Source organism: Coregonus clupeaformis, chromosome 21 (genome assembly GCF_020615455.1).
Source record: "Coregonus clupeaformis isolate EN_2021a chromosome 21, ASM2061545v1, whole genome shotgun sequence".
Classification (NCBI taxonomy): Eukaryota; Metazoa; Chordata; class Actinopteri; order Salmoniformes; family Salmonidae; genus Coregonus; species Coregonus clupeaformis.
Genome location: NC_059212.1, coordinates 40088048 through 40115070, shown reverse-complemented (window position 1 = coordinate 40115070; position 27023 = coordinate 40088048). Strand labels below are relative to the sequence as shown.

General features: G+C 44.4%; 1 protein-coding gene across 1 annotated transcript in view; it reads left to right on the top strand.

Moving 5' to 3' along the window:
* LOC121535490 (potassium/sodium hyperpolarization-activated cyclic nucleotide-gated channel 2-like) overlaps positions 1–26819 on the top strand; it is a 64930-nt gene extending 38111 nt beyond the window's left edge. The window contains 6 exon segments of the mRNA XM_045205895.1: positions 17122–17268; positions 19963–20203; positions 20561–20725; positions 23326–23598; positions 23719–24237; positions 24240–26819. Of these exon segments, the coding sequence (XP_045061830.1) occupies positions 17122–17268; positions 19963–20203; positions 20561–20725; positions 23326–23598; positions 23719–24237; positions 24240–24418 (1524 nt within the window). The 3' untranslated portion in view covers positions 24419–26819.
* Positions 26820–27023: the final 204 nt, after the last annotated feature.

Below are 27023 nucleotides of genomic sequence, written 5' to 3'. Positions count from 1 at the left end.
AGCTGTAGCCTAGTGTTATTGAGTAGTGTTGCAGTAGTGTTGCCTGGTGTTAGCAGCAGCGTTAGCAACACAACGCAGCATGAGCAGCGCACCAGCCCCTGCTCCTGTCTCCAAGCAGAGTCTCTGTGGTTGTCGAGCTGGGGGAGTGTTACTGCCTCTCAGAAGCCAATCGGAGCGAGCGGGTGTGTTCGCCCAGGTAGAGACGCTTTGCCGCGGGCTGGGGGTGGCAGGGGGGGTTAAGGGAGAGAGGCAGATGTGGAAAAGGAGGGGAAGGTGGAGTGGGGTGGGGGGGGGGGTAAAGATATGACGTCCCTCTGGGCAGCAGCAGAATTGATGAGGCAGCAGACCTATGTGTCCTGCTGCCAATGTCATCCTGAAGGTGACGTCCCCACCATGGCCCCCTCTCTCCCTTTCCCTGCCTCTCCCACTCAATCTCTCTCTCACACACACAATGTTACTCTCCCTGTGCCTCTCTCTCTCTCTCTCTCTCTCTCTCTCTCTCTCTCTCTGCTGTGTCCTTGAGAGGTGCAGTGCTAACTGGCTGCTACAGGGAGCCGGGGGAGGGGAGGAAGAGGAGGAGAGTTGGGCTATAGAGGGTCAGAAGTCTCTTATACATACCTTTTCTATGCGATTTTGGGGCATAGTCAGAGATGTCAGGACAATGATAGTCATTTTTGTCTGGGAATATCCTCTGTTACGGCAATGCTACTTTTAATTTCATTTCAAGGTCTCTCCTATGAGGAGATGAATGTAATTACCTAGTTGTAAATCATATTGGATCACATGTTGTTACCAATCCTACTCGTTGTACTTCACCTCTATTAGATCTGTAATGAGCTGGTTCTCCATTACCCTTCATCTTTCTTCTCATGCCCCGGGCAACTGGTGCTAAAAGCTCTCTGTGTGATACTCAGTGTGTCTCATCGGTGAGGAATGGTATCTCCCAGGGTGGGATGAACAACCTGCCAGGTGTCTGGTTTTACAACCAACAGTGACTGGTTTTACAACAGACAGTGACTGGTTTTACAGTAGACAGTGACTGGTTTTACAGTAGACAGTGACTGGTTTTACAGCAGACAGTGACTGGTTTTACAACAGACAGTGACTGGTTTTACAGTAAACAGTGACTGGTTTTACAGCAGACAGTGGCTGGTTTTACGGCAGACATAAAGTCTTAAGGAAATCAGACGGACCAGAGGGAAGAGAGGCAGGGTAAATACTAATAGAGATGATGTTGGTGTTCTAGAACATCTTGTCCAGGTGAATGCAATCTTATCAGAATATTGGTGTTCTAGAACAGCTTGTACAGGTGAATGGAATATTTTCATCCTACCTTGAATCAAATGTAGAAGGATTAGGCATCCATGTCAAACTGCACTTGGAGCGTAATGGAACTCTTACCAGTGACTGGAACTGAAAAAGTTGTAATAGTTTGTCTCTCATTTGTATTTCCTGGTCTCTTTAATAACTCTCTGTCTAATCCTTGCAATCCTGCATCATTACCATTCTAGCACTCAACCATGCATTGCAGAGAGACCAGGTCAGTACATTCCAACAGAAACGTTCTACTCTTCATGATCTGTTGTCAGTTTTTCCGGCAACTCTGCTCCGCTAGGGATTATGGTTTCTAAGCTAAGGACGACCGTGTGTTTATTAAAACGCCCAGAAAAGAAACTGTCAGGCCAGTGAAGCTGCTCTCTGCCGGAGGAATTCGCTATGCCTCAAACTATTATTGAGTGTGTCATTTAAACTTTCTCCCCCTGATGAGAGTGGAGTCAGTCTCTGTCTCTGTGGGTTCACACTGTAGCACAGGGGTGGCCACTAGCCAATCTTGGTCCAGTTATCTATAGTAGAAATACTGTATTAAAAGAAAACTGTAGTATATACCATAGTAATTCGTAAAATATTTTTGCTGACTGTAGTATACTGTAGTATTTACTGTAGTGTTTTTGCGGACTGTAGTATACTGTAGTATACTTGACTGCCCTTGACCAGCACGAAAACATACTGTGGCGTTTTGCATTAGCATCGAACAGCCCCCGCGATATGCAACTTTTCAGGGAAGTCAGGAACCAATATACACAATCAGTTAGGCTAGCTTTTTCAAACAGAAATGTGCATCCTGTAGCATTAACTTCAAAAAGTTTTGGGAAACTGTAAAGTCCATGGAAAATATGAGCACCTCCTCCCAACTGCCCACTGCACTGAGGCTAGGAAACACTGTCACCACCGATAAATCTACAATAATCGAGAATTTCAACAAGCATTTTGCTACGGCTGGCCATGCTTTCCACCTGGCTACCACTACCCCGGCCACCAGATCTGCACCCTCCGCTGCAACTTGCCCATGCCCCCCGGAACATCAGACAGCTGATGTTCTGAAAGAGCTGAAAAATCTGGACCCCTACAAATCAGCTGGGCTAGACAATCTGGACCCTTTCTTTCTAAAATTAGCAGCCGAAATTGTCGCAACCCCTATTACTAGCCTGTTCAACCTCTCTTTCGTAACGTCTGAGATCCCCAGAGATTGGTAAACTGCCGCGGTCACCCCCCTCTTCAAAGGGGGTGACATTCTAGATCCAAACTGTTACAGACCTATATCCATCCTGCCCTGCCTTTCGAAAGTATTTGAAAGCCAAGTTAACAAACAGATCACCGACCATTTCGAATCCCACCGTACCTTCTCCGCTATGCAATCCGGTTTCGGAGCTGGTCATGGGTGCACCTCAGCCACGCTCAAGGTCCTAAACGATATTATAACCGCGATCGATAAAAGACAGTACTGCGCAGCCGTCTTCATCGACCTGGCCAAGGCTTTCGACTCTGTCAACCACCGCATTCTTATTGGCAGACTAAATAGCCTTGGTTCCTCTAATGACTGCCTCGCCTGGTTCACCAACTACTTCTCAGATAGAGTTCAATGTGTCAAATCGGAGGGCCTGTTGTCTGGACCTCTGGCCGTCTCTATGGGGGTGCCACAGGGTTCAATTCTCGGGCCGACTCTATTCTCTGTGTATATCAATGATGTCGCTCTTGCTGCTGGTGATGCTCGGATCCACCTCTATGCGGACAACACCATTTTGTATACATCTGGCCCTTCATTGGACACTGTGTTAGCAAACCTCCAAACGAGCTTCAACACCATACAACACTCTTTCCGTAGCCTCCAACTGCTCTTAAACACTAGTAAAACTAAATGCATGCTCTTCAACCGAACGCTGCTTGCACCCGCCCACCCGACTAGAATCACTACTCTCGGCGGGTCTGACCTAGAGTATGTGGACAACTACAAATACCTAGGTGTCTGGTTAGACTGTAAACTCTCCTTCCAGACTCACATTAAGCATCTCCAATCAAAAGTTAGATCTAGAATCGGCTTCCTATTTCGCAACAAAGCCTCCTTCACTCATGCTGCCAAACATGCCCTCGTAAAACTGACTATCCTACCGATCCTTGACTTCGGCAATGTCATTTACAAAATAGCCTCCAACACTCTACTCAGCAAATTGGATGTAGTCTATCACAGTGCCATCCGTTTTATCACCAAAGTCCCATATACTACCCACGATTGTGACCTGTACGCTCTTGTTGGCTGGCCCTCACTACATATTTGTCGCCAAACCCACTGGCTCCAGGTCATCTATAAATCACTGCTAGGCAAATCCCTGTCTTATCTTAGCTCACTGGTCACCATAGCAACACCCACCCATAGTCTGCGCTCCAGCAGGTATATCTCACAGGTCATCCCCAAAGCCAACACCTCCTTTGGCCGCCATTCCTTCCAGTTCTCTGCTGCCAATGACTGGAACGAACTGCAAAAATCTCTGAAGCTGGAGACTCTTATCTCCCTCACTAACTTTAAGCGTCAGTTGTCAGAGCAGCTTACCGATCACTGCACCTGTACACAGCCATTCTGAAATTAGCCCACCCAACTACCTCATCCTGTCACGAGAATTTCTATCTCTAATTAAACTCAATGCTTTGAATAATTCCCAGAGGGTGTAAGGCTCTGGTTTTAATCATGAATTAAACAAAGGTCCACAACCAGCAAGAATTATCTGTATTATTTAATCATGGAGAGCTCTCCCGCCAAAACACATATCCAGCCTTTATATATGCCTTCACACAAAGGAATTTTGCTCCGCCCACCTTTAGGCGGCCTGTACATTTCCACAACCAGTTTCTAAGTCTCCTCCCTCCTGGAATGTTTGTCTCAGCAGTTTCTAACTCACCCCCTCTGTTAGTGGGTTTACACTACATTATAACTCTAACACAGTTCACACATTTATCATCAGTACTGGTGTGGAACAGTTTTAGTCATAATCATAATTCCTCTATCAATCCACCCTTTGACTACATTTTTACACCCTCAGGATAAATGTATTTACAAGCATGATCAATCTGATCTTCATACGTCAGAACTCATAAACGTTTCATCCAATTGCGGTCTTTCAGGGTCAAAGTCCTCATTATCCACCAAACCTGGAGGATCGTATTTCACATTCCACTGGTCAGAGTCCGGAGTCGGTCCATATCTTATCATCTGTTGACACACTGCATTCTCCAACGCCTTACTCACCAACCCTCGGACACAGGGAACAAGACAACAACCACATAATACAAGAATACCCATACAAGCGCTGGCTGCCCCCAAGATGGTGGCTGCTATGGTTTTCCATTTACCAAACATTTCATCAAACCACCCTATCAAAGATGTATTAACTCCTGAGTTCTCAGCCCATTCTTCACTTAGAGCAGTCAATCCTGCAAGAGCTCTGGCACTGTCCCATCCGGTGCGGTGTTGTTAGTGTCACGATCGTCATGGAGAGACCAAGGCGCAGCATTGCGGGTGAACATATTATATTTATTAAATGATCAAAACAATAAACAACGAAATACGTGACGTCTATGGTTACAACACAAACCAACACGAACAAGAAACCACAAACACAACGTGAAAGACAGATAGTTAAATATGGCTCCCAATCAGAGACAACCAGCTGACACTCGTTGCCTCTGATTGGGAGTCACTCAGGCCAACATAGAAATACAAACATAGAATTTCACACCCTGGCTCAACCTAACAGTGTCCCCAGAGCCAGGGCGTGACAGTACCCCCCCCTAAAGGCGCGGACTCCGACCGCGCCAACCAACCCCAACAGGGGAGGGACCGGGTGGGCACTCCGCCTCGGCGGCGGATCCGGCTCCGGACATGACCCAGGCACGGGTTGTGCTGGACTGACGACGCGCACCCCTGGCTTGGTGCGTGGAGGAGGAACGGGCCTTACCAGGCTGACGACGCACACCGTAGGCTTGGTGCGTGGAGCAGGGACAGGCCGGACCGGGCTGACGGGCGCACCCCTGACTTGGTGCGGGGAGCAGGAATGGGCCGGACCGGTTGACGAGCGCACCCTTGACTTGGTGCGGGGAGCAGGAATGGGCCGGACCGGGCTGACGACGCGCACCACTGACTTGGTGCGGGGAGCAGGAATGGGCCGGACCGGTTGACGACGCGCACCACTGACTTGGTGCGGGGAGCAGGAATGGGCCGGACCGGGCTGACGACGCGCACCACTGACTTGGTGCGGGGAGCAGGAATGGGCCGGACTGGGCTGGCGACGCGCACCACAGACTTGGTGCGGAGAGCAGGAACGGGCCGGACAGGGCTGACGAAACGCACCACAGACTTGGTGCGGGGAGCAGGAATGGGCCGGACTGGGCTGGCGACGCGCACCACAGACTTGGTGCGGGGAGCAGGAATGGGCCGGGCCGAGCTGGCGATGCGCACCGTAGACTTGGTGCGAGTGGCAGGAACAGGCCGGACCGTACTGGGAACACACACCACTGGCCCTACGTGGGGATCAGGAACAGGCCGGACCGGACTGGCAACACACGCCAGTACCTCTCGCCGTGCCTCTACAACCTCCTTCCCCCTGGTGACCAGTGACTCCCGTAACCTGGCGGCCTCCTCTGCCAACCCGCTGGACCACTCTATCGCGGCCTCCTGCTGCCCCGACGTCGTGAGCCCCCCCCTAAAAAATTTCTGGGGGTCTCTCCTCCCCGTGGGCCAGACCTCCATCGTTCTCGCCAGACTCTCACCCCACTGCTCCAAAGTCCAACCTCTCTCCTCTTCTCTTGGCTTGGCCCAGTCGAGACTCCTACTCCACTGGTCCCAAGTCCACCCTCTCTGCTCCTCACTAGGCTTGACCCAGTCGAGGCTGCCACGGAGATCTGCCAGCGATGGCTCCTGGACACGCTGCTTGGTCTGGTTTAGGTGGTTTCTTCTGTCACGATCGTCATGGAGAGACCAAGGCGCAGCGTTGCGGGTGAACATATTATATTTATTAAATGATCAAAACAATAAACAACGAAAAACGTGACGTCTATGGTTACAACACAAACCAACACGAACAAGAAACCACAAACACAACGTGAAAGACAGATAGTTAAATATGGCTCCCAATCAGAGACAACCAGCTGACACTCGTTGCCTCTGATTGGGAGTCACTCAGGCCAACATAGAAATACAAACATAGAATTTCACACCCTGGCTCAACCTAACAGTGTCCCCAGAGCCAGGGCGTGACAGTTAGGGATAAATGTGCAACAATGGCCCACCATTCTATAGACACCGCCCCTTTCTGCCTGATCTAGAGCCAACCTATTTTTCCAAGTCATGAGTGAGGTGGCGGATAATTGTTCAGAGATCCCCTTTACTGCATCCCTAGTCTGGCCAATAAATCATTGTTGGTCGTAATAGATATAATTAATCCAATCCACATTTTTGTTTATTGTCACCCACCAAAAGAACGTGGTAGTAAACCCTTCCTCTACTTGTTTCATAGCTTGGTATCCATCCGGTACCCCCCTTGATATCCCAATTGCATCCATCTAAATAGGGCTATTCTCCTTCTTGTTAAAACTCCTCCAACGTCTGTTTAACCCTTTCCTTGGTTCCTGGTGACTAATTCTAACTAGCTGAATCAGTAGAACCAGGGCGCACGTACCTAGCCACCCTTTTGGTATTCTCTGCCTTATACTGCCTTTACTGGCACACGCCCACCACACATTGGTTACAGGGGCTGTAAGGTTCAGAATTATCTCCTGTGCTTCCGAACTTAAGTCAGTCACATTACTACTATCTCCAATTGATAATTGGTGATGTCTTTGTTTCTCTTTACCCCCCATCTGGATGTCCAGTCCCGCCCGGTCTCATATCCCCGTCCCCAAGTGTGTTTAAACACTTGAGTCTAGGAACAATCCGCCGTGGGGCCCGAACACGAATATAATGGGATTTTATAATCCCAAGTTTCTTATTGACATGTACCCCACCCGTTGGCTACGTCCCTAACCCTTATTTTGAATCCTATACTCTGCCCTTCTCTGACTCCTATTTTGTAGGCCACTCGTCCTTGACGGTCAGTATGTCGGGTCGCTTCTCTTCTCTTTTTACTTTTTAACAATGGTAAGGGCATAGCGTAATTGGTGCGGTGTGGTGGTGGATCTTGACATATCAGGACCATTGCCGAGACTATGATGCAGCTCAGGTTACCCATATTCCCAAAAACCGCCAACCCTCTCCTGCCCTTAGTCTTTCTGCTTGGTACCACCCCATACTCACACCCTGAGAACACACTACAGTGATGATAGGTCGGGGTAGGAGATCTTCGTTAACAGAGGTGATCCCCAGACCCTATTGGTCCAGTTCTTCTCTCTAACTCTGCGTGTGTTCAGTGGTGCTTGTATGTGTTCTTACCTTTTTGCAGTGGGTAACGTGGACCCAGGTTGCTCTTTCTGCAATTCTAATGGCAAAGGTGGTGACCAATATAACCTGATAGGGCCCTTCCCAACAGGCCTGCTTCCAGTCTTTCTTCTTTAGGGACTGGATCCACACCAGTCACCTGGTTGGATAGAGTGGGTTACCTTCTCCTTTAGTTCACCTGTGGGGCACAAAACCTCTGACATACGGGTGTGGTTAATAAACTACCTTCTCACGTGTTCTGCTAGGGTGCTAGGGTGCTCTCAATTTCTATTTCTGCCTGCTCCGGTCCTCCTAACTCGGGCATTCTGTATGGTCTACCAAATCCCTTCTCCAATGGCAAAAACCCTTCTTTATATGGAGTTCTCCTGATCGTCATTAATACTATCGGTAGACATTGTACCCAATTTCTTCCTGCGCTCTAGTTATCTTTAATCCTACCATCTACCATAATCCCCCCTGTTGACACATGGCTCTGCATGACACTTAACTCATCCTTCTAGTAGCCAAAATAAAACACACTCTCAAACAGCGTTCTGCATTTACCTCTATAATAGGGTTTAAAAACTATCGTAACAACATTAACCATCCTAAATTGCTGTAGTAACGTCATGTTTGGTTCAGTTTATTTATTACGATAGTATGTCCATAATACTTCTCTATTCTCAGTAGTTTTTTAACTCTCACCTTATTCGGCAACACAAAAACTATCTCTCCCCGCACCTATTCCTGTTGAATAAGTGAGTCGTTCTATTTAAACCAAAACACGCTACAAATCTTCCATTCAACATCACCAAACCAAATACTCAGTAGTATCCGGTCAAGCCACCCATACCAGCTGTTGAATTACACTCATAAATACAGACTTCACTCTATGTGGTCCTCTGTAGCTCAGCTGGTAGAGCATGGCGCTTGTAACGCCAAGGTAGTGGGTTCGATCACCGGGACCACCCATACACAAAAATGTATGCATGCATGTGTCACGATCGTCGTTAAGAGAGGAGGACCAAGGCGCAGCGTGATGAACGAACATGTTTATTTATCATTAGCGATAAACACGGACAGTAAACAAAAATAACAAACGACTCGTAACGTCCTAGGTAACATAGACCAACACGGAACAAGAACCCACAAACACAAAGGGAAAAACAGACAGTTAAATATGGCTCCCAATCAGAGACAACCAGCCAAAAGCTGACACTCGTTGCCTCTGATTGGGAGTCACTCAGGCCAACATAGAAATAAACAAACTAGAACTCCCAACATAGAAATACACCACATAGAAAGAACACACCCTGGCTCAACATATAGAGTCCCAGAGCCAGGGTGTTACAGCATGACTGTAAGTCGCTTTGGATAAAAGCATCTGCTAAATGGCATATTATATTATTATATTATTATTATATTATGCCATTGAAATGACAAATAAACCATAATAGTTCAATGGAACCCTATATTGGCTTTGTACTATATTATACATTACGTCTATAACCACATTAGTTATGGTCCGATTATTCATTAAACTTTATCACATGATCCAACAACGGTACAACCTTAGAAAACCCATATTAAGTACTTTCTCACCCATGACGTACGTCTACGTTTGGGTGAGCAAGTTAATACATATATAACGTTAGAAGTTTATAGGTACCTACATCAAATAATCCCTTCGTGGTGTTTTTAACCAATTCTTAATCGACACAAATCACTTCTTCAAACTTTTTACCAGCGGAACCAAAAAATAGACTGTAATTTCCTGGACATTTCTACTACTCTTCTAAAATAACCTCACAATCTCCATACCCATTTTTAGAACTTATTATGCATCCATCAGATGCAAATTACCTTCTGCTCTTTTCTTCCTTTATGTCTGCAGTGGCGATGGTTATGACCTGTTTTCTTACAGTATTTACACGGGGCCTCACATTCTCTTGCAAAATGACCTTCCTTGTTATAGTTAAAGGACTTCCTCTCATCTCCTTCCCTATACTACTTCCTCACTTGGTAGCCTCTAATTTATCTACATCGAGATGCACAATAAACCCATACTTCTTCCCCCAAATGGATCCATAATAAATATTCCTTTCATCTTTTCCCCCGTTAATTCTTGGACCTCTCGCACCTCTTTTGAATATTTGCTTCCCATGGTAGAAAAATAAGAAATCCCCCCGTTTTCCTTATAATCTAGTAATAATTCACTCAATAATTATTTTCCCTTGGACTTATTATTAGGTGCGACTTATGAGCAAATGTTATAATCAGCTTTTGTAATTTACCATTTAAATTATTCAACCTGTAACCCAGAGTTTTTTTTTAAGACCCCAGTTTAAACGGATGGGACAACCATTTTTTCTCACACAACCTATTTTAGTCACTTCCTTGAAACAATTGATTATCGCGACTTTCGATGGATCATTAGGTCTCAAATGTATACAACCTTATATGATTTTTTGTTAACACTATCAGTAACCCGGAGGTCGTAAAGCTCCAGTTTCATGAAACAGATAGAGTTACAGCAAATCTCCAGTTGTTTATGACTCTTGACTTGTTTAATGTATCTATCTCACACAATGATAATTATCTCCCTTCCTGTTTATATTGTAAAGACTGTATCTTGTACAATCTCAATATTAACTAGTTTATATTGGTATTGGCCTATTACCTTGAGTCAATTGCGGACCCACTTCCTTCCTCTTACTTAAGTTTACTGTGCTATACCACTCCCATTTTATATCTATCTAGAATACTGGCGCATTGGGTTTTCTCTAGATAAACGTCTAAAAACGTGATGGCAAGTCTTACTGGATTTTGGTAATCATTCTCTGCCCTTTACAAGAATTACAACAGTATTTCTATGTTATTACAAGTTCAGATCATTCTCCATGAATAAAAATTACTGACCTTCTTCTTGCCACTGGGATGTAATTTTTTTTTCAGATCTCGTCAACGTTTTTGTCGTTCAGTTTCATCACGGGCCTGTTTATGAACCTTAACGTCAAAGGCCAGGTCTTATTCTATACAGATGCTATCATCCGCCCGTGCACGTTTTTCGGTGTCCCCGGAACGACAAAGACATATTTTGAGATCCGGCTCGAAGGACCATTTGTCACGAGAATTTCTATCTCTAATTAAACTCAATGCTTTGAATAATTCCCAGAGGGTATAAGGCTCTGGTTTTAATCATGAATTAAACAAAGGTCCACAACCAGCAAGAATTATCTGTATTATTTAATCATGGAGAGCTCTCCCGCCAAAACACATATCCAGCCTTTATATATGCCTTCACACAAAGGAACTTTGCTCCGCCCACCTTTAGGCGGCCTGTACATTTCCACAACCAGTTTCTAAGTCTCCTCCCTCCTGGAATGTTTGTCTCAGCAGTTTCTAACTCACCCCCTCTGTTAGTGGGTTTACACTACATTATAACTCTAACACAGTTCACACATTTATCATCAGTATTGGGGTGGAACAATTTTAGTCATAATCATAATTCCTCTATCACATCCCCATATTGTTATTTATTTTGCTAATTTGCACCCCAGTATCTATATTTGCACATCATCTTTTGCACATCTATCATTCCAGTGGTTCGAATCCAGGCTCTGTCGTAGCCGGCCGCGACCGGGAGACCCATGGGGCGGCGCACAATTGGTCCAGGGTAGGGGAGGGAATGGCCGGCAGGGATGTAGCTCAGTTGGTAGAGCATGTCGTTTGCAACGGCAAGGTTGTGGGTTCGATTCCCATGGGGGTCCAGTATGGAAAAATTATAAAATAATAATAATCTATGCACTCACTAACTGTAAGTCGCTGTGGAAAAGAGTGTCTGCTAAATGAATAAAATGTAAATGTAAAATGTGACTAAATATTAGGAAGTTGTTGCTAATGTTTTGTACACTCAGTGTAGTATTCTACAGTATACTACAGTTTACTATAGGATTCTAAACTGTAGTCTTTTTTCATGTGGGCTGTCTTCTCTCAGACACAAATCCATTCATTGACCACCTCCATTACTCAGACTGAGTTAGGATCTACTGTGGCCACCGTTAGTTACTACTGTATATAGAGGTTTAAATGGCAGTACGTACACTTTTAGAAAAAAGGTGATATCTAGAACCTAAAAGGGTTCTTCAGCTGTCCTCATAGGAGAACCCTTTGAAGAACCCTTTTTGGTTCCAGGTAAAAACATTTTGGGTTCCCTGTAGAACCCTTTCCACAGAGGGTTCTACATGGAACCCAAAAGAGTTCTACCTGAAACCAAAATGGGTCATCCTATGGGGACAGCCAAAAAAACCTTTTGGAACTCTCTTTTTTAAGGAGTGTAGCTCATAGATGTACATAAACATATTCAGCCATTCAATGGAGGAAAACTGCAAAAAAAATTACGACTTGCACAGGCCAACATTAGCTCTCTCAGAGTGAATCTCAGTATTTTTCTGATTTCTTAAAAATCCAATTAACACAGCAGTAGGGACTTTGATGTTGTTTTACCCTCTGCTCACATCTTCTCTGGCGGGGTTTGGGAGACAGGGAGACAGGCTTTGACTTGGCTGTCACCAGCCTCTCACTCACTGCTAGATGTGCTTTGTATTATAATGAAGTGATTTAGGCTGGAATGCAGTAAATTAATTATACATCCGAAAGGCTGTCCGCACTGAACCCAAATTAGAATTCCTCATGGTGGGGAGCGAGGACTGAAGGGAGAGGAAAGGGGAGGCCATGGGGTGGGTTTGAGATTCAACAGCTTTAAAAATGAATGCTGCAGAGACGTGTAAGTGTCACTGATGTCTCTTGTGTCACTGGAGCAGACAGCGGGGTAGTGTTCAGCTTCAACATGATGTGTGATGAATTGATAATCGGTATGACATATCTATTTCCATCTACTTTCATTGGATTTATTTTTATTCTTATGTTTGACTGTAAGGGATAAATAGTGTCATATACAGTTTGTACCCCATATTCTGCCCCTGGGTAGAAGTGAAAGTGATAGAACATTCTCCATCATGCTGTTAATAGTGAATGGAGAACTATTCCACCACCAAGTGCTAAACAGAAATCCATGAAAGCCCCAATGTTTAGACTACATCAAGATGTAATCGCTCACACTGTTTAGCTGCAGCACATCAAAGTGACACAGAAAATTGATAACATTTTGACCCTCTTTGGATGTCTGTCCCCCTCCGAGCACTGTGACGCATTGGCTAACCCTTTCTCTAATTTCTCAATAACATTGGAGAGCTGTCCGGTTGTAAAAATCAATCTGGCACCTGGACATGTTTTTCAAAGGCAGGTCATTAAACCACAGCTATTTAAGCCAATCAGCAGCCTAACAGATAGTGTTTTGTTGCTTCATTCTCCTGTACTTAAGAGTCTAAATCCCTGGGGAAAGGTTTGACCTATGACCTCTACATCACCTACCAATCAGAGAAGGCAAAGAGGGATACGGTTGATGCTCAAACTGGGAGTAGCAGTAGGTGTGGGTATTAAAGTACCACTATCCATACTCATTCAAGTTTACATTTTAAGCTCTATGGGATACCTCTATTCAAGTTGTTCAACTGAACATCATGTTTTCTTGGTATAATCTGTACTTGGGATGGGTACCTTAGAGTTCCTGTAAATAATAGGACTACTGGTATCTATGTTACAACTACTCCATTCTACCTATTCCATTTCTATTGGCTCACCACAATGGGAACACTGGCTGCGTCTGAAATGGCACCCTATTCCCCATATAGTGCACTACTTTTGACCAAATCCCTATGTGCCCTGGTCAAAAGTAGTGAACTGTATAGGCAAAGGGTGCTATTTCAGACGCAGCCAATGACTACTCCATCCTCACCAGGTCCAGTTGTTATGATGGTTAGCCTATCAACATCACCAATAGGTCCTGGGCTATTTCTACGTCAGCAACACACCCCCACCCCACCCCGCCCACACACACACGCACACACACTACGTCAGCAACACCTACCTATGCCACCACACCTTCAGTTCAGCACCATGTCTGCCTGTCAGAGAGCAGCAGCACTGACGCAACATCTCATTACGTAACAGCATAAGTTAGGGAAGCAGAGCTTTCATCACCCATGGGAGACTTCACTTCTTTCTTTTGCCTTTGAATTATTCAACTGAGCTTGTTAGAGTTTTTATTTTATTTATTTTATTTAACCTTTATTTAATTTAGAGTTACATGGCTTCTTCTCAGTGGATGTGGCAGAGATGGAAGCTGAGGGTCAAATGGGGTATGGTAAACCTTTATGGTGCTCCTGTCTAGTAATAGATAATGAGTAGATAATGAATAAGGCAGTTATTAAAACTCTATTACTAGACCTTAATATGTAGCTCAACTGGTAGAGCATGGCGCTTGCAACCCCAGGATGGTGGGTTTGATTCCCTGGACCACCCGTATGTAAAATATATGCACGCATGACTATAAGTCGCTTTGAATAAAAGCGTCTGCTAAATGGGCTCCCGAGTGGCGCAGCGGTCTAAGGCACTGCATCTCAGTGCTTGAGGCGTCACTACAGACCCCCTGGTTCGATTCCAGGCTGTATCACAACTGGCCGTGATTGGGAGTCCCATAGGGCGGCGCACAATTGGCCCAGTGTCGATCGGGTTTGGCCGGTGTAGGCCGTCATTGTAAATAAGAATTTGTTCTTAACTGACTTGCCTAGTTAAATAAAGTTAAAATAAAATGCCATATATTATTATACACTGCTCAAAAAAATAAAGGGAACACTTAAACAACACAATGTAACTCCAAGTCAATCACACTTCTGTGAAATCAAACTGTCCACTTAGGAAGCAACACTGATTGACAATGCTGTACACATGCTGTTGTGCAAATGGAATAGACAACAGGTGGAAATTATAGGCAATTAGCAAGACACCCCCAATAAAGAAGTGGTTCTGCAGGTGGTGACCACAGACCACTTCTCAGTTCCTATGCTTCCTGGCTGATGTTTTGGTCACTTTTGAATGCTGGCGGTGCTTTCACTCTAGTGGTAGCATGAGACGGAGTCTACAACCCACACAAGTGGCTCAGGTAGTGCAGCTCGTCCAGGATGGCACATCAATGCGAGCTGTGGCAAGAAGGTTTGCTGTGTCTGTCAGCGTAATGTCCAGAGCATGGAGGCGCTACCAGGAGACAGGCTAGTACATCAGGAAACGTGGAGGAGGCCGTAGGAGGGCAACAACCCAGCAGCAGGACCGCTACCTCCGCCTTTGTGCAAGGAGGAGCAGGAGGAGCACTGCCAGAGCCCTGCAAAATGACCTCCAGCAGGCCACAAATGTGCATGTGTCTGCTCAAACGGTCAGAAACAGACTCCATGAGGGTGGTATGAGGGCCTGACGTCCACAGGTGGGGGTTGTGCTTACAGCCCAACACCGTGCAGGACGTTTGGCATTTGCCAGAGAACACCAAGATTGGCAAATTCGCCACTGGCGCCCTGTGCTCTTCACAGATGAAAGCAGGTTCACACTGAGCACATGTGACAGACGTGACAGAGTCTGGAGACGCCGTGGAGAACGTTCTGCTGCCTGCAACATCCTCCAGCATGACGGGTTTGGTGGTGGGTCAGTCATGGTGTTGGGTGGCATTTCTTTGGGGGGCCGCACAGCCCTCCATGTGCTCGCCAGAGGTAGCCTGACTGCCATTAGGTACCGAGATGAGATCCTCAGACCCCTTGTGAGACCATATGCTGGTGCGGTTGGCCCTGGGTTCCTCCTAATGCAAGACAATGCTAGACCTCATGTGGCTGGAGTGTGTCAGCAGTTCCTGCAAGAGGAAGGCATTGATGCTATGGACTGGCCCGCCCGTTTCCCAGACCTGAATCCAATTGAGCACATCTGGGACATCATGTCTCGCTCCATCCACCAACGCCACGTTGCACCACAGACTGTCCAGGAGTTGGCGGATGCTTTAGTCCAGGTCTGGGAGGAGATCCCTCAGGAGACCATCCGCCACCTCATCAGGAGCATGCCCAGGCGTTGTAGGGAGGTCATACAGGCACGTGGAGGCCACACACACTACTGAGCCTCATTTTGACTTGTTTTAAGGACATTACATCAAAGTTGGATCAGCCTGTAGTGTGGTTTTCCACTTTAATTTTGAGGGTGACTCCAAATCCAGACCTCCATGGGTTGATACATTTGTTTTCCATTGATAATTTTTGTGTGATTTTGTTGTCAGCACATTCAACTATGTAAAGAAAAAAGTATTTAATAAGATTATTTCATTCATTCAGATCTAGGATGTGTTGTTTAAGTGTTCCCTTTATTTTTTTGAGCAGTGTATATTACAATCAGTAAGGTGTTCATAAGGGTTCACATTTCAGATTCGCATAGTTTATACTATTTTCTCTGAAATGATGAATGAGATTCTGTTTTTGTAAATGTTGAATGGTTTTGTGTGTGTGTGTGTGTGTCTGTCTGTCTGTCAGTGTGTGTGTTTGTGTCTGTCTGTCTGTCTGTCTGTCTGTCTGTCTGTCTGTCTGTCTGTCTGTCTGTCTGTGTCTGTGTGTGTGTGTGTGTGTGTGTGTGTGTCTCGACATGTCAGTGTCAGTGCCAGTTAAGACCAAGGCCTGTGTTATGTTTGTGAAGGCCTTATGAGTGCTGGGTGGAGTGGCATGTTTATGAGACAGCTTCCCTGTTTGACGTGGGCTGAATTGCACGGAGGCTGACATAAAAGTGCACAGCTCTACAGCTTTACAACCACATCTATTTCCTCCTGACTGCCAGACTGGCATCCCGAGGAGGGTTGGGATCAAACACCATGCCAGTTATACAACACCTGATACGCTCCATTGATTTAGCAAAGCTTAGCTTTTAGAGCTGATTTCCCAGACAGAGTAGACCTAGTCCTAGACTAAAAAGCACTAGTCCTAGACTAGAAAGATGATCCATTTTGCATGTTTTTTAGTCCAGAACTAGGCTTAATCTGTGTCTGGGAAACCAGCCCTTAGTTTTCACCGTGGCCGGTCCGCCATCCACTTTAGTAATTGGTCTCCCTTTTGTGTGATGGAATGGTTGAAAACCACTCAATAGATTCAGTTTAAGCCCTACACTCTTAGATAAAAGGGTTCCAAAATAGTTATTCAGCTGTCCCCATAGGAAAACCCTTTTTGGTTCCATGTAGAACCCTTTTTGGTTCCAGGTAGAACTATTTTGGGTTCTATGTAGAACCCTTTGTGGAAAGGGTTCTACATGGAACTCAAAATGGTTCTACCTGGTACCAAAAAGGGTCCTTCAAAGGCTTCTCCTATGGGGACAGCCAAAGAACCCTTTTTGTTCTAGATAGCACGTTGACTTTGAGGTACTGCTTCATTCTCTCTCGCCTCCCATCCCTCTCTTTCTCTCTACAGTACAAACAAGTGGAGCAGTATATGTCCTTCCACAAGCTGCCATCCGACTTCCGACAGAAAATCCATGACTATTATGAACACCGGTACCAGGGGAAGATGTTTGATGAAGACAGCATCCTGGAGGAGCTGAACGAACCACTCAGAGAGGTGGGTCTCTGAGTTCCTGCCTAGACATGCAAGCCATGAACACACACACACACAACCATTTAAAAACATTTGAAGAGTTTCATTGGTAAATTAGCTTTTATTGTTGAAGGAAATTATGAAAGAGATTGGTGTGTTTTTTCACTATCTAATTATGGCATGGTTTAAATCCATCACTTGATGGTTTCATTTCAGAGAGACATATAATCATGTTTTTTTGCAAAATGCTACATATCCGCCTCACTCAAAGAAAAATAAGTAGTGCGGCTAGGTTTACACAGTCAAATGTACAAATAACTACACTTTTTATAAATAAATTATAAATGTGTGACATCAATATAAAAATGTATATATATATATATATATATATATATATATATGGTTGAGAGAATGCCAAGTGTGTGCAAAGCTGTCATCAAGGCAAACGGTGGCTATTTGAAGAATCTCAAATATAAAAAATATTATGATTTGTTTAACACTTTTTTGGTTACTACATGATTCCATATTTGTTATTTTATAGTTTTGATGTCTTCACTATTATTCTACAATGTAAAACATAGTAAAAAAAAAAACTTGAATGAGTTGGCGTGTCCAAACTTTTGACTGGTAGTGTATATACACTACCGTTCAAAAGTTTGGGGTCATTAAAATAACATCAAATTGATCAGAAATACAGTGTAGACATTGTTAATGTTGTAAATGGCTATTGTAGCTGGAAACAGCTGATTTTTAATGGAATATCTACATAGGCGTACAGAGGCCCATTATCAGCGACCATCAGTCCTGTGTTCCAATGGCACGTTGTGTTTGCTTATTCAAGTTTATCCTTTTATAAGGCTAATTGATCGTTAGAAAACCCTTTTGCAATTATGTTAGCACAGCTGAAAACTGTTGTGCTGATTAAAGAAGCAATAAAACTGGCCTTCTTGAGACTAGTTGAGTATCTGGAGCATCAGCAATTGTGAGTTCGATTACAGAATCAAAATGGCCAGAAACAAAGAACTTTCTTCTGAAACTCGTCAGTTATTTCTTGTTCTGAGAAATGAAGGCTATTCCATGCGAGAAATTGCCAAGAAACTGAAGATCTCGTACAACGCTGTGTACTACTCCCTTCACAGAACAGCGCAAACTGGCTCTAACCAGAATAGAAAGAGGAGTGGGAGGCCCCGGTGCACAACTGAGCAAGAGGACAAATAGTTTGAGAAACAGACGCCTCACAGGTCCTCAACTGGCAGCTTCATTAAATAGTACCCGCAAAACACCAGTCTCAACGTCAACATTGAGGAGGCGACTCCGGGATGCTGACCTTCTAGGCAGAGTTGCAAAGAAAAAGCCATATCTCAGATTGGCCAATAAAAATAAAATATTAAGATGGGCAAAAAAAAACAGACACTGGACAGAGGAAGATTGGAAAAAAGTGTTATGGACAGACGAATCGAAGTTTGAGGTGTTCGGATCACAAAGAAGAACATTTGTGAGATGCAGACCAAATGAACAGATGCTGGAGGAGTGCTTGATGCCATCTGTCAAGCATGGTGGAGGCAATGTGATGGTCTGGGGGTGCTTTGGTGGTGGTAAAGTGGGAGATTTGTACATGGTAAAAGGGATCTTGAAGAAGGAAGGCTATCACTCCATTTTGCAACACCATGCCATACCCTGTGGATGGCGCTTGATTGGAGCCAATTTCCTCCTACAACAGGAATGAAATAACTATTTAGGGAAGAAGCAGTCAGCTGGTATTCTGTCTATAATGGAGTGGCCAGCACAGTCACCGGATCTCAACCCTATTGAGCTGTTGTGGGAGCAGCTTGACCGTATGGTACGTAAGAAGTGCCCATCAAGCCAATCCAACTTGTGGGAGGTACTTCAGGAAGCATGGGGTGAAATCTCTTCAGATTACCTCAACAAATTGACAACTAGAATGCCAAAGGTCTGCAAGGCTGTAATTGCTGCAAATGGAGGATTCTTTGACAAAAGCAAAGTTTGAAGAACACAATTATTATTTAAATTAAAAATCATTACTTCTAACCTTGTCAATGACTACATTTCCTATGCATTTTGCTACATTTCCTATTCAAACTCATTTCATTTATGTTTTCATGGAAAACAAGGACATTTCTAAGTGACCCCAAACTTTTGAACGGTAGTGTATATAATTCAATACAAATCACATTTTATTGGTCGTGTACACATATTTAGCAGATACATTTGGGTATAGCTATATCGCGGGTATAGCTAAATGCTTATGTTCCTAGCTCCAACAGTGCAATAATACCTGACAATACAAAACAAAACACACAAATCCCCAAAATTCAAAGAAAGGAATTAAGAAATATAGAAATGTTACAACGTTATTAGAAATACAGTAATATGAGATTTGTATGTAAAACATTTACCTTTGACATTTTAGTCATTTAGCAGATTCTCTTATAGTAAGTGCATTCATACACAGGTCAAATATACAGGATACGAACATTCCATTCCAGCTAAACAATGGTATAGCATTTAGCAAAAAAATATTTTCATACACAAATATATATTAATAAAAAATCTGAGAACAGTAATATTTTACATGCACAAGAAGGTACCCATATGCAATAATTTCTGATGAAAAAACACAAATGTGAATAATTGGTGGATATAGTGTTTTTGAAATAAATTCAATATACTAACAAACTTTGTCTATCCAATCATCAGGAAATTGTAAATTTCAACTGCCGTAAGCTGGTGGCGTCCATGCCGTTGTTCGCCAACGCAGAGCCCAACTTTGTGACAGCCATGCTGATCATGCTCCGCTTCGAGGTCTTCCAGCCCCGTGATTACATCATCAGAGAGGGCACCATCGGCAAGAAGATGTACTTTATCCAGCACGGAGTCTGTAACGTCATCACCAAGGGAACCCTGGGAATGAAGCTCTCTGATGGCTCCTACTTTGGAGGTATGGGCCTGAACCACAATACACACAGACTTTAATTTAATTCAGCGAACAATTCATATTTATACATAATGAGATCACTGGAGACAGTGTTTTCTGCGTTTTGCTTCATATATTTGTACTCTATTTCCTTGTTGTCAAGTATGTGGTGCTTTGTAGGTATTCATGTGTCCCTCGGCTCTGAAAACTAGCACAACTTTATTGGAAGTGTACCACAATCCCAAACAACTGGTAGTTAAACAGATACTGGGTGGTTTCTATAGTATATTTTACAGATAATTAAATAGAACATTATTATATTGTATCTCTGCAACATTTTGCTCTATCTCTGTGTTTCCTGACCCTGTCTCCCTCTATCAGAGATCTGTTTGCTGACGCGGGGTCGGCGTACGGCCAGTGTCAGAGCGGAGACGTACTGCCGTCTCTACTCCCTGTCTGTGGACAACTTTAATGAGGTCCTGGAGGAGTACCCCATGATGAGACGGGCATTTGAGACCGTGGCTATCGACCGACTTGACCGCATAGGTACTGAAGAGAGCTCTGGGCCCTGTCATTTATTTATTTTTACCCATCCACCACCGCCCCCCCCCCCTTCGGAGGACACATATTTTGTTTGTTTTTTTTACAGCTTTTCTGCTACATATGCAGTGGGGAGAACAAGTATTTGATACACTGCCGATTTTGCAGGTTTTCCTACTTACAAAGCATGTAGAGGTCTATCATTTTTATCATAGGTACACTTCAACTGTGAGAGACGGAATCTAAAACAAAAATCCAGAAAATCACATTGTATGATTTTTAAGTAATTAATTTGTATTTTATTGCATGACATAAGTATTTGATACATCAGAAAAGCAGAACTTAATATTTGGTACAGAAACCTTTGTTTGCAATTACAGAGATCATACGTTTCCTGTAGGTCTTGACCAGGTTTGCACACACTGCAGCAGGGATTTTGACCCACTCCTCCATACAGACCTTCTCCAGATCCTTCAGGTTTCGAGGCTGTCGCTGGGCAATAAGGACTTTCAGCTCCCTCCAAAGATTTTCTATTGGGTTCAGGTCTGGAGACTGGCTAGGCCACTCCAGGACCTTGAGATGCTTCTTACGGAGCCACTCCTTAGTTGCCCTGGCTGTGTGTTTCGGGTCGTTGTCATGCTGGAAGACCCAGTCACGACCCATCTTCAATGCTCTTACTGAGGGAAGGAGGTTGTTGGCCAAGATCTCGCGATATATGGCCCCATCCATCCTCCCTTCAATACGGTGCAGTCGTCCTGTCCCCTTTGCAGAAAAGCATCCCCAAAGAATGATGTTTCCACCTACATGCTTCACGGTTGGGATGGTGTTCTTGGGGTTGTACTCATCCTTCTTCTTCCTCCAAACACGGCGAGTGGATTTTAGACCAAAAAGCTCTATTTTTGTCTCATCAGACCAAATTACCTTCTCCCATTCCTCCTCTGGATCATCCAGATGGTCATTGGCAAACTTCAGACGGGCCTGGACATGCGCTGGCTTGAGCAGGGGGACCTTGCGTGCGCTGCAGGATTTTAATCCATGACGGCGTAGTGTGTTACTAATGGTTTTCTTTGAGACTGTGGTCCCAGCTCTCTTCAGGTCATTGACCAGGTCCTGCCGTGTAGTTCTGGGCTGATCCCTCACCTTCCTCATGATCATTGATGCCCCACGAGGTGAGATCTTGCATGGAGCCCCAGACCGAGGGTGATTGACCATCATCTTGAACTTCTTCCATTTTGTAATAGTTGCACCAACAGTTGTTGCCTTCTCACCAAGCTGCTTGCCATTTGTCCTGTAGCCCATCCCAGCCTTGTGCAGGTCTACAATTGTATCCCTGATGTCCTTACACAGCTCTCTGGTCTTGGCCATTGTGGAGAGGTTGGAGTCTGTTTGATTGAGTGTGTGGACAGGTGTCTTTTATACAGGTAACGAGTTCAAACAGGTGCAGTTAACACAGGTAATGAGTGGAGAACAGGAGGGCTTCTTAAAGAAAAACTAACAGGTCTGTGAGAGCCGGAATTCTTACTGGTTGGTAGGTGATCAAATACTTATGTCATGCAATAAAATGCAAATTAATTACTTTAAAATCATACAATGTGATTTTCTGGATTTTTGTTTTAGATTCCATCTCTCACAGTTGAAGTGTACCTATGATAAAAATGACAGACCTCTACATGCTTTGTAAGTAGGAAAACCTGCAAAATCGGCAGTGTATCAAATACTTGTTCTCCCCACTGTATATAGCATTCTGTTGGTGGCAAGAATTTTGTTTAATTTAAATGGAAAAACTTGAAGTGTTGAATCAAGTGTTGTTTTTTGTACCAGTTCATAAACCATGTGCCATGGAATCGGTACATTGAAAATCTCTTCCCATTTATTTTGTAACCTGTATGGCGCAGCTGTCAACTTCATGCTTCACGGTTGGGATTTATCAAGTTGTTGCACCTGTTCAAAGTTTGCACCTGTTATTTTCACAAGTACTTCGGCCGTGACACTTATTGAGAATTCCTCTTCACATCGTACCCTAGTATTAAGTATTGATATCACATAAACACATCTTTATTTTACCTTATGTTCTACCTTTTATGTTGGACTCCCTCTTAGAAATAGCAGATGCAAACTTATCTATGAAAAATAACTCTAGCCCGAGCATTCACCTGAGTTATGGTGTTGCTTCAGCATGCTCTATACAGGACAAAGGAAAGACTCACCCATTTTGAATGTTATTTAGTTTTTGTGCATCTCTGAACGATGTTCATCATATGATGCAAAACTTGTCATACAGGCTGTATTTCTGCCTGCTTAAACGACTATAGCTCAGATACACACGAAAACATTAAATGACCCCGGGAATCGATAGAACATCACTCAGAGATGCATGAAAATGTTATAACATTCAAAATTGATGAATCTTTCTTTTAATTGATGAAGTGACACTGTGACCCTCTTGTTGTCAGTATTTTCCTATAGCATTGCTTCTTGCCAAAACAATATACCTAGTTTGAAGGATAGAAAATACTGTCTGTGTTCCTCCTCCTCCTCCTTCCTTGTTCTCCTCTTCCTCTACCTCATCATGTTCTACTTTTCTCCTCTTCCTCACTCCATCACAGGCAAGAAGAACTCCATTCTGATGCACAAAGTGCAGCATGACCTCAACTCCGGCGTCTTCAACAATCGTGAGAATGAGATGATCCAGGAGATCGTCAAGTACGACCGTGAGATGGTCAAACTGGTGGACCTCCAGAGACCCCGCACCATGTCCATGACTTCCTCCGTCCCTGGGGGTATGTTCTCCCCCGCAGGCCCGTCCGGGGTCGGAGCCCTTGCCAGCCTCCAGCAGGCTGTGGCCATGAGCTTCTGCCCCCAGGGGATGGGGCCGATGGGGGGAATGGGGATGCCGGGGATGGGGCCGATGGGTATGCCGATGGGTATGGGGATGGGGATGGGGTTGGGGGCTGGGCCGATGGGGCCAGGTCCGATGGGGCCGGGGTCAGCGTCCGGGTCAGGGTCAGGGACACTGCAGTCCCCCCGCATGTTGCGGAGGTTCCAGGTGGTCCATAGCCTGTCTCAGAGCCCAGTTTCCGCTCCTCTCCAGTCTCAGCCACCACAGATGGCTCATGCAACAGGGGTGTTTGGGTCGGCTATTTCCAGCCCACCAGTCCAGAGCCCTCTGGCTCATCCGGGACGGACATTCCAGTACATGGGGGGAGCGGGGCCGTCTGGGTCTCAGCTGTCCCTGGTGCAGCACCACGTTCCCAGCCCCACGCACACCATCCAGAGGCCCTCCTCACACAAGAGCACCCACTCGCTCCACTCAGGAACCCTGAGCCAGGATGCCCGTGGCCTCTCTGCCTCCCAGCTCTCCCTCCCTCAGGATGGAACCCCTCCTGCCGCCCCCAGCCCTCCCCAATCTACCCACCCATCCACCCACGCCTCATCCACCTCCATCGGCCCCCCTCAGCCCACTCACCCCAGCCAGCCGGGGCCCTCCGGGGTGGGGGTCCAGGTTGGGGGGAGACCCGCGGGAGCTCCACAGCGGGTGGCCTTCGCCTCCACTCCTCCCCAGGAGGAGCACCCGGGATGGGGGCGGCTGCAGCGGCGGCTGGGTCGGGGCTTCCGGCCTCTGGAGCTCCTAAGAAGGATTCGATCGTTAGCATACCGGAGTTAGACTTGGCCCGGAAACGGCTGTCTTCCAACTTGTGACCCTATGAGAGCTGCAGGAGAGAGGCCTTCTTCACGTGGGTGAATCTAAACGTCTGTTTATCTCTGTCTGGATGACCTGACTGGTCGTCTTCCTTACTGACCGGGCTGGCTTCATACGGGCCACACCGTCAGTCATTCTAACTCTAACTGTTGGAGTCAACGAAGAGGAAAGAGGAACTCTTTGACTCGTGTGACTTGGAGAGTCGAAACAATTAAACTAGTTTAACAAAGGTGGGTCTGGACTATTCTACTATGCCAGCACCTTTAGTCTTAGTATCACCCCTTACACTCTGCTTCCAAACACCTATATTGCTGTCTTTATTGTAAAGATATTCAGAAAAAACGTAATTAATGTAACTGTTGCATACTGTGTAGAATCCATTCAATGCAATCTAGCAGGAGCTGGACTTAAAAAACGAAAAATCAGGGACTTGAATCAAATGACAATGATGACATTTTACGCTTTCAGAATGTGTTTTTGGGTGTCCTTTTTTCTGTATACGCTGTTGTAGCAAGATAAATACATTGCTCTTCATATTGTTTAAAATAGTAGTGAAAATAGTGTTTTAGACCGCTGGTCGATCTTACATCGATGTGTAAATAGTTAAGATAGTTAAAAAATATACAGAAAGATAATATCTTCATTGTAACTACGCCAAACCAAAGTTGAGCTTGAACACAAAGTTTGGTTGTGTCTGTATCAACTAAAAAAGACATATAGAAGAAAATGCCATTTATTCAACTGCCTTGATTCCAAGTTTAGAAGCCATATATTTGGTTTGTGTGTGTGTGTGTGTGTGTGTGTGTGTGTGTGTATGTGTGTGTGCGTGAGTTGGTATGCATGTTTTTGGTTCCATTCTGTTTTTCCAAGAGAGCTGACTTCTGTACTCTGTATCTTTACACTGCATTGTCAGGCCCGGTTGGTTGGATTTGCTGGCAATGGCACAGGCAATATTTCCCAGCTTCTCTGTCCAACTAAATGTGTCTGGAAAGATATCTACTTGTCATGTCAGCAGAAATATACTGATCGTGACCCTGGAGGCAAAAATGGTGGTAAATCACCTGAGCTTTATCAAAAAGAACCATCGCAAACAACCCATAATGTATACTTGCTTGTTTTCGTCCAGGTTTATTGATTAATACATGCAATATAATTCTGCAATACTCTTACCCCGCCTATATATTTAAATATATATATAAAATGTATATACATATGCTGTACAGATAACTAATTTCTTTATTTTTACTGTGAAACCTTAAAGAATCCAGCAGCTGCCGTGGCTTCACTTGTTGTGTTAGTGTAATCCAGTGATCATGTTGTTATCTTAACCAAAAATGTCAGAGGAAGTGAGTGGATGTAATTATTTTGTGGATCAAATGAGGCAAACTGGTTTCAAACCGGTTCAGGGTCACCTGAGGATTCCGGAATGGAGTTATGGAAATCAACTCCCCCCAAACTGTCACTTTAAAGTCCATTTTAAGTAATATTGTACGTTGTAAAGCAAGACTAACTCATTGACAGAATGCATGCCAATGGGAAATGTTGTGGGGCAGAAGAGGCGGAAAGTATTTCTTCACCTGTGTGTGTTTGGTGTTGTATGTATATTGAGCAAGTGATGCAGCTCCTTCAAATCCCAAAATCTACGAATGTCTGTACGAAAATAATTTATTCTTCAGTAATCCTATTTAGTTATCAAAATTCATGGTTGTGGTGGGTTGTGACATTGATTCTAAATATTCTAATGATTCTAATCCTGGTGTACTTCAAAGCCTTCTCTTGCTGAATGTATGCCATATGAGGGGGAAGACAGCTAATCAGAAAAAAACTGCCATGTAAATACAAGGACCGAAATTATTCTGGGTGATGATGCGAAGGGAGATTGTGTCGCTGAATGTTTGTGCTTTGTTTCTTAGGTTTGTTGCTTCTCTGGTTTGGGTGTGTTCTGTATGTAAACTGTGTGTTACCCTGTTCTCTGTTTTATGACAAGACAATACACTTTTTTAAATGAATGGATGTAGGATAGAGAATTGAAACCATTTTCAGTTTGTCACTGAGAACTAACTCTTTGGTTCAAAGTAACACAGCAAAGTTGAGCTCAGCATTAAGCACATTATGTCACATTATTACCTTTTAAGCAAAGGGGAAATCACTGCTTCAGTCTTTTACAATGGTCACATCTGGTTAACCTAATAATGTCTGTGGAGAAATCTGGGAGACAATTGGCAGCTGACTCGATGTACCATTTCTGACTTTTGAAGCTTTGAACTTTCATGATGATGGACATTTCACTCAGGGTTGCTACCTTTCCGGAAAGATATACAGATATGCTATCTTAATTTGATCACTCTGTTGTCACAGAGAATATTCCTGTGCAGCAGGAAATGCAAATTGTAGTGTATTCAAGGTTTAAAAATACTTCAAAAGTTTGTAATTTCCACTTTAAAATTTCAGACATGATTTGCCCTAACAAAAAATCTATTCATTATAATACACATAAAAATTCACATTTCCTGTTGCTGAAGGATTATTTTCCTGCTGTGAGAAGTAGGCTCAAATTAAGATAGCACATCTGTATTGTTTTATTGATCCATTATTGGTTTTACT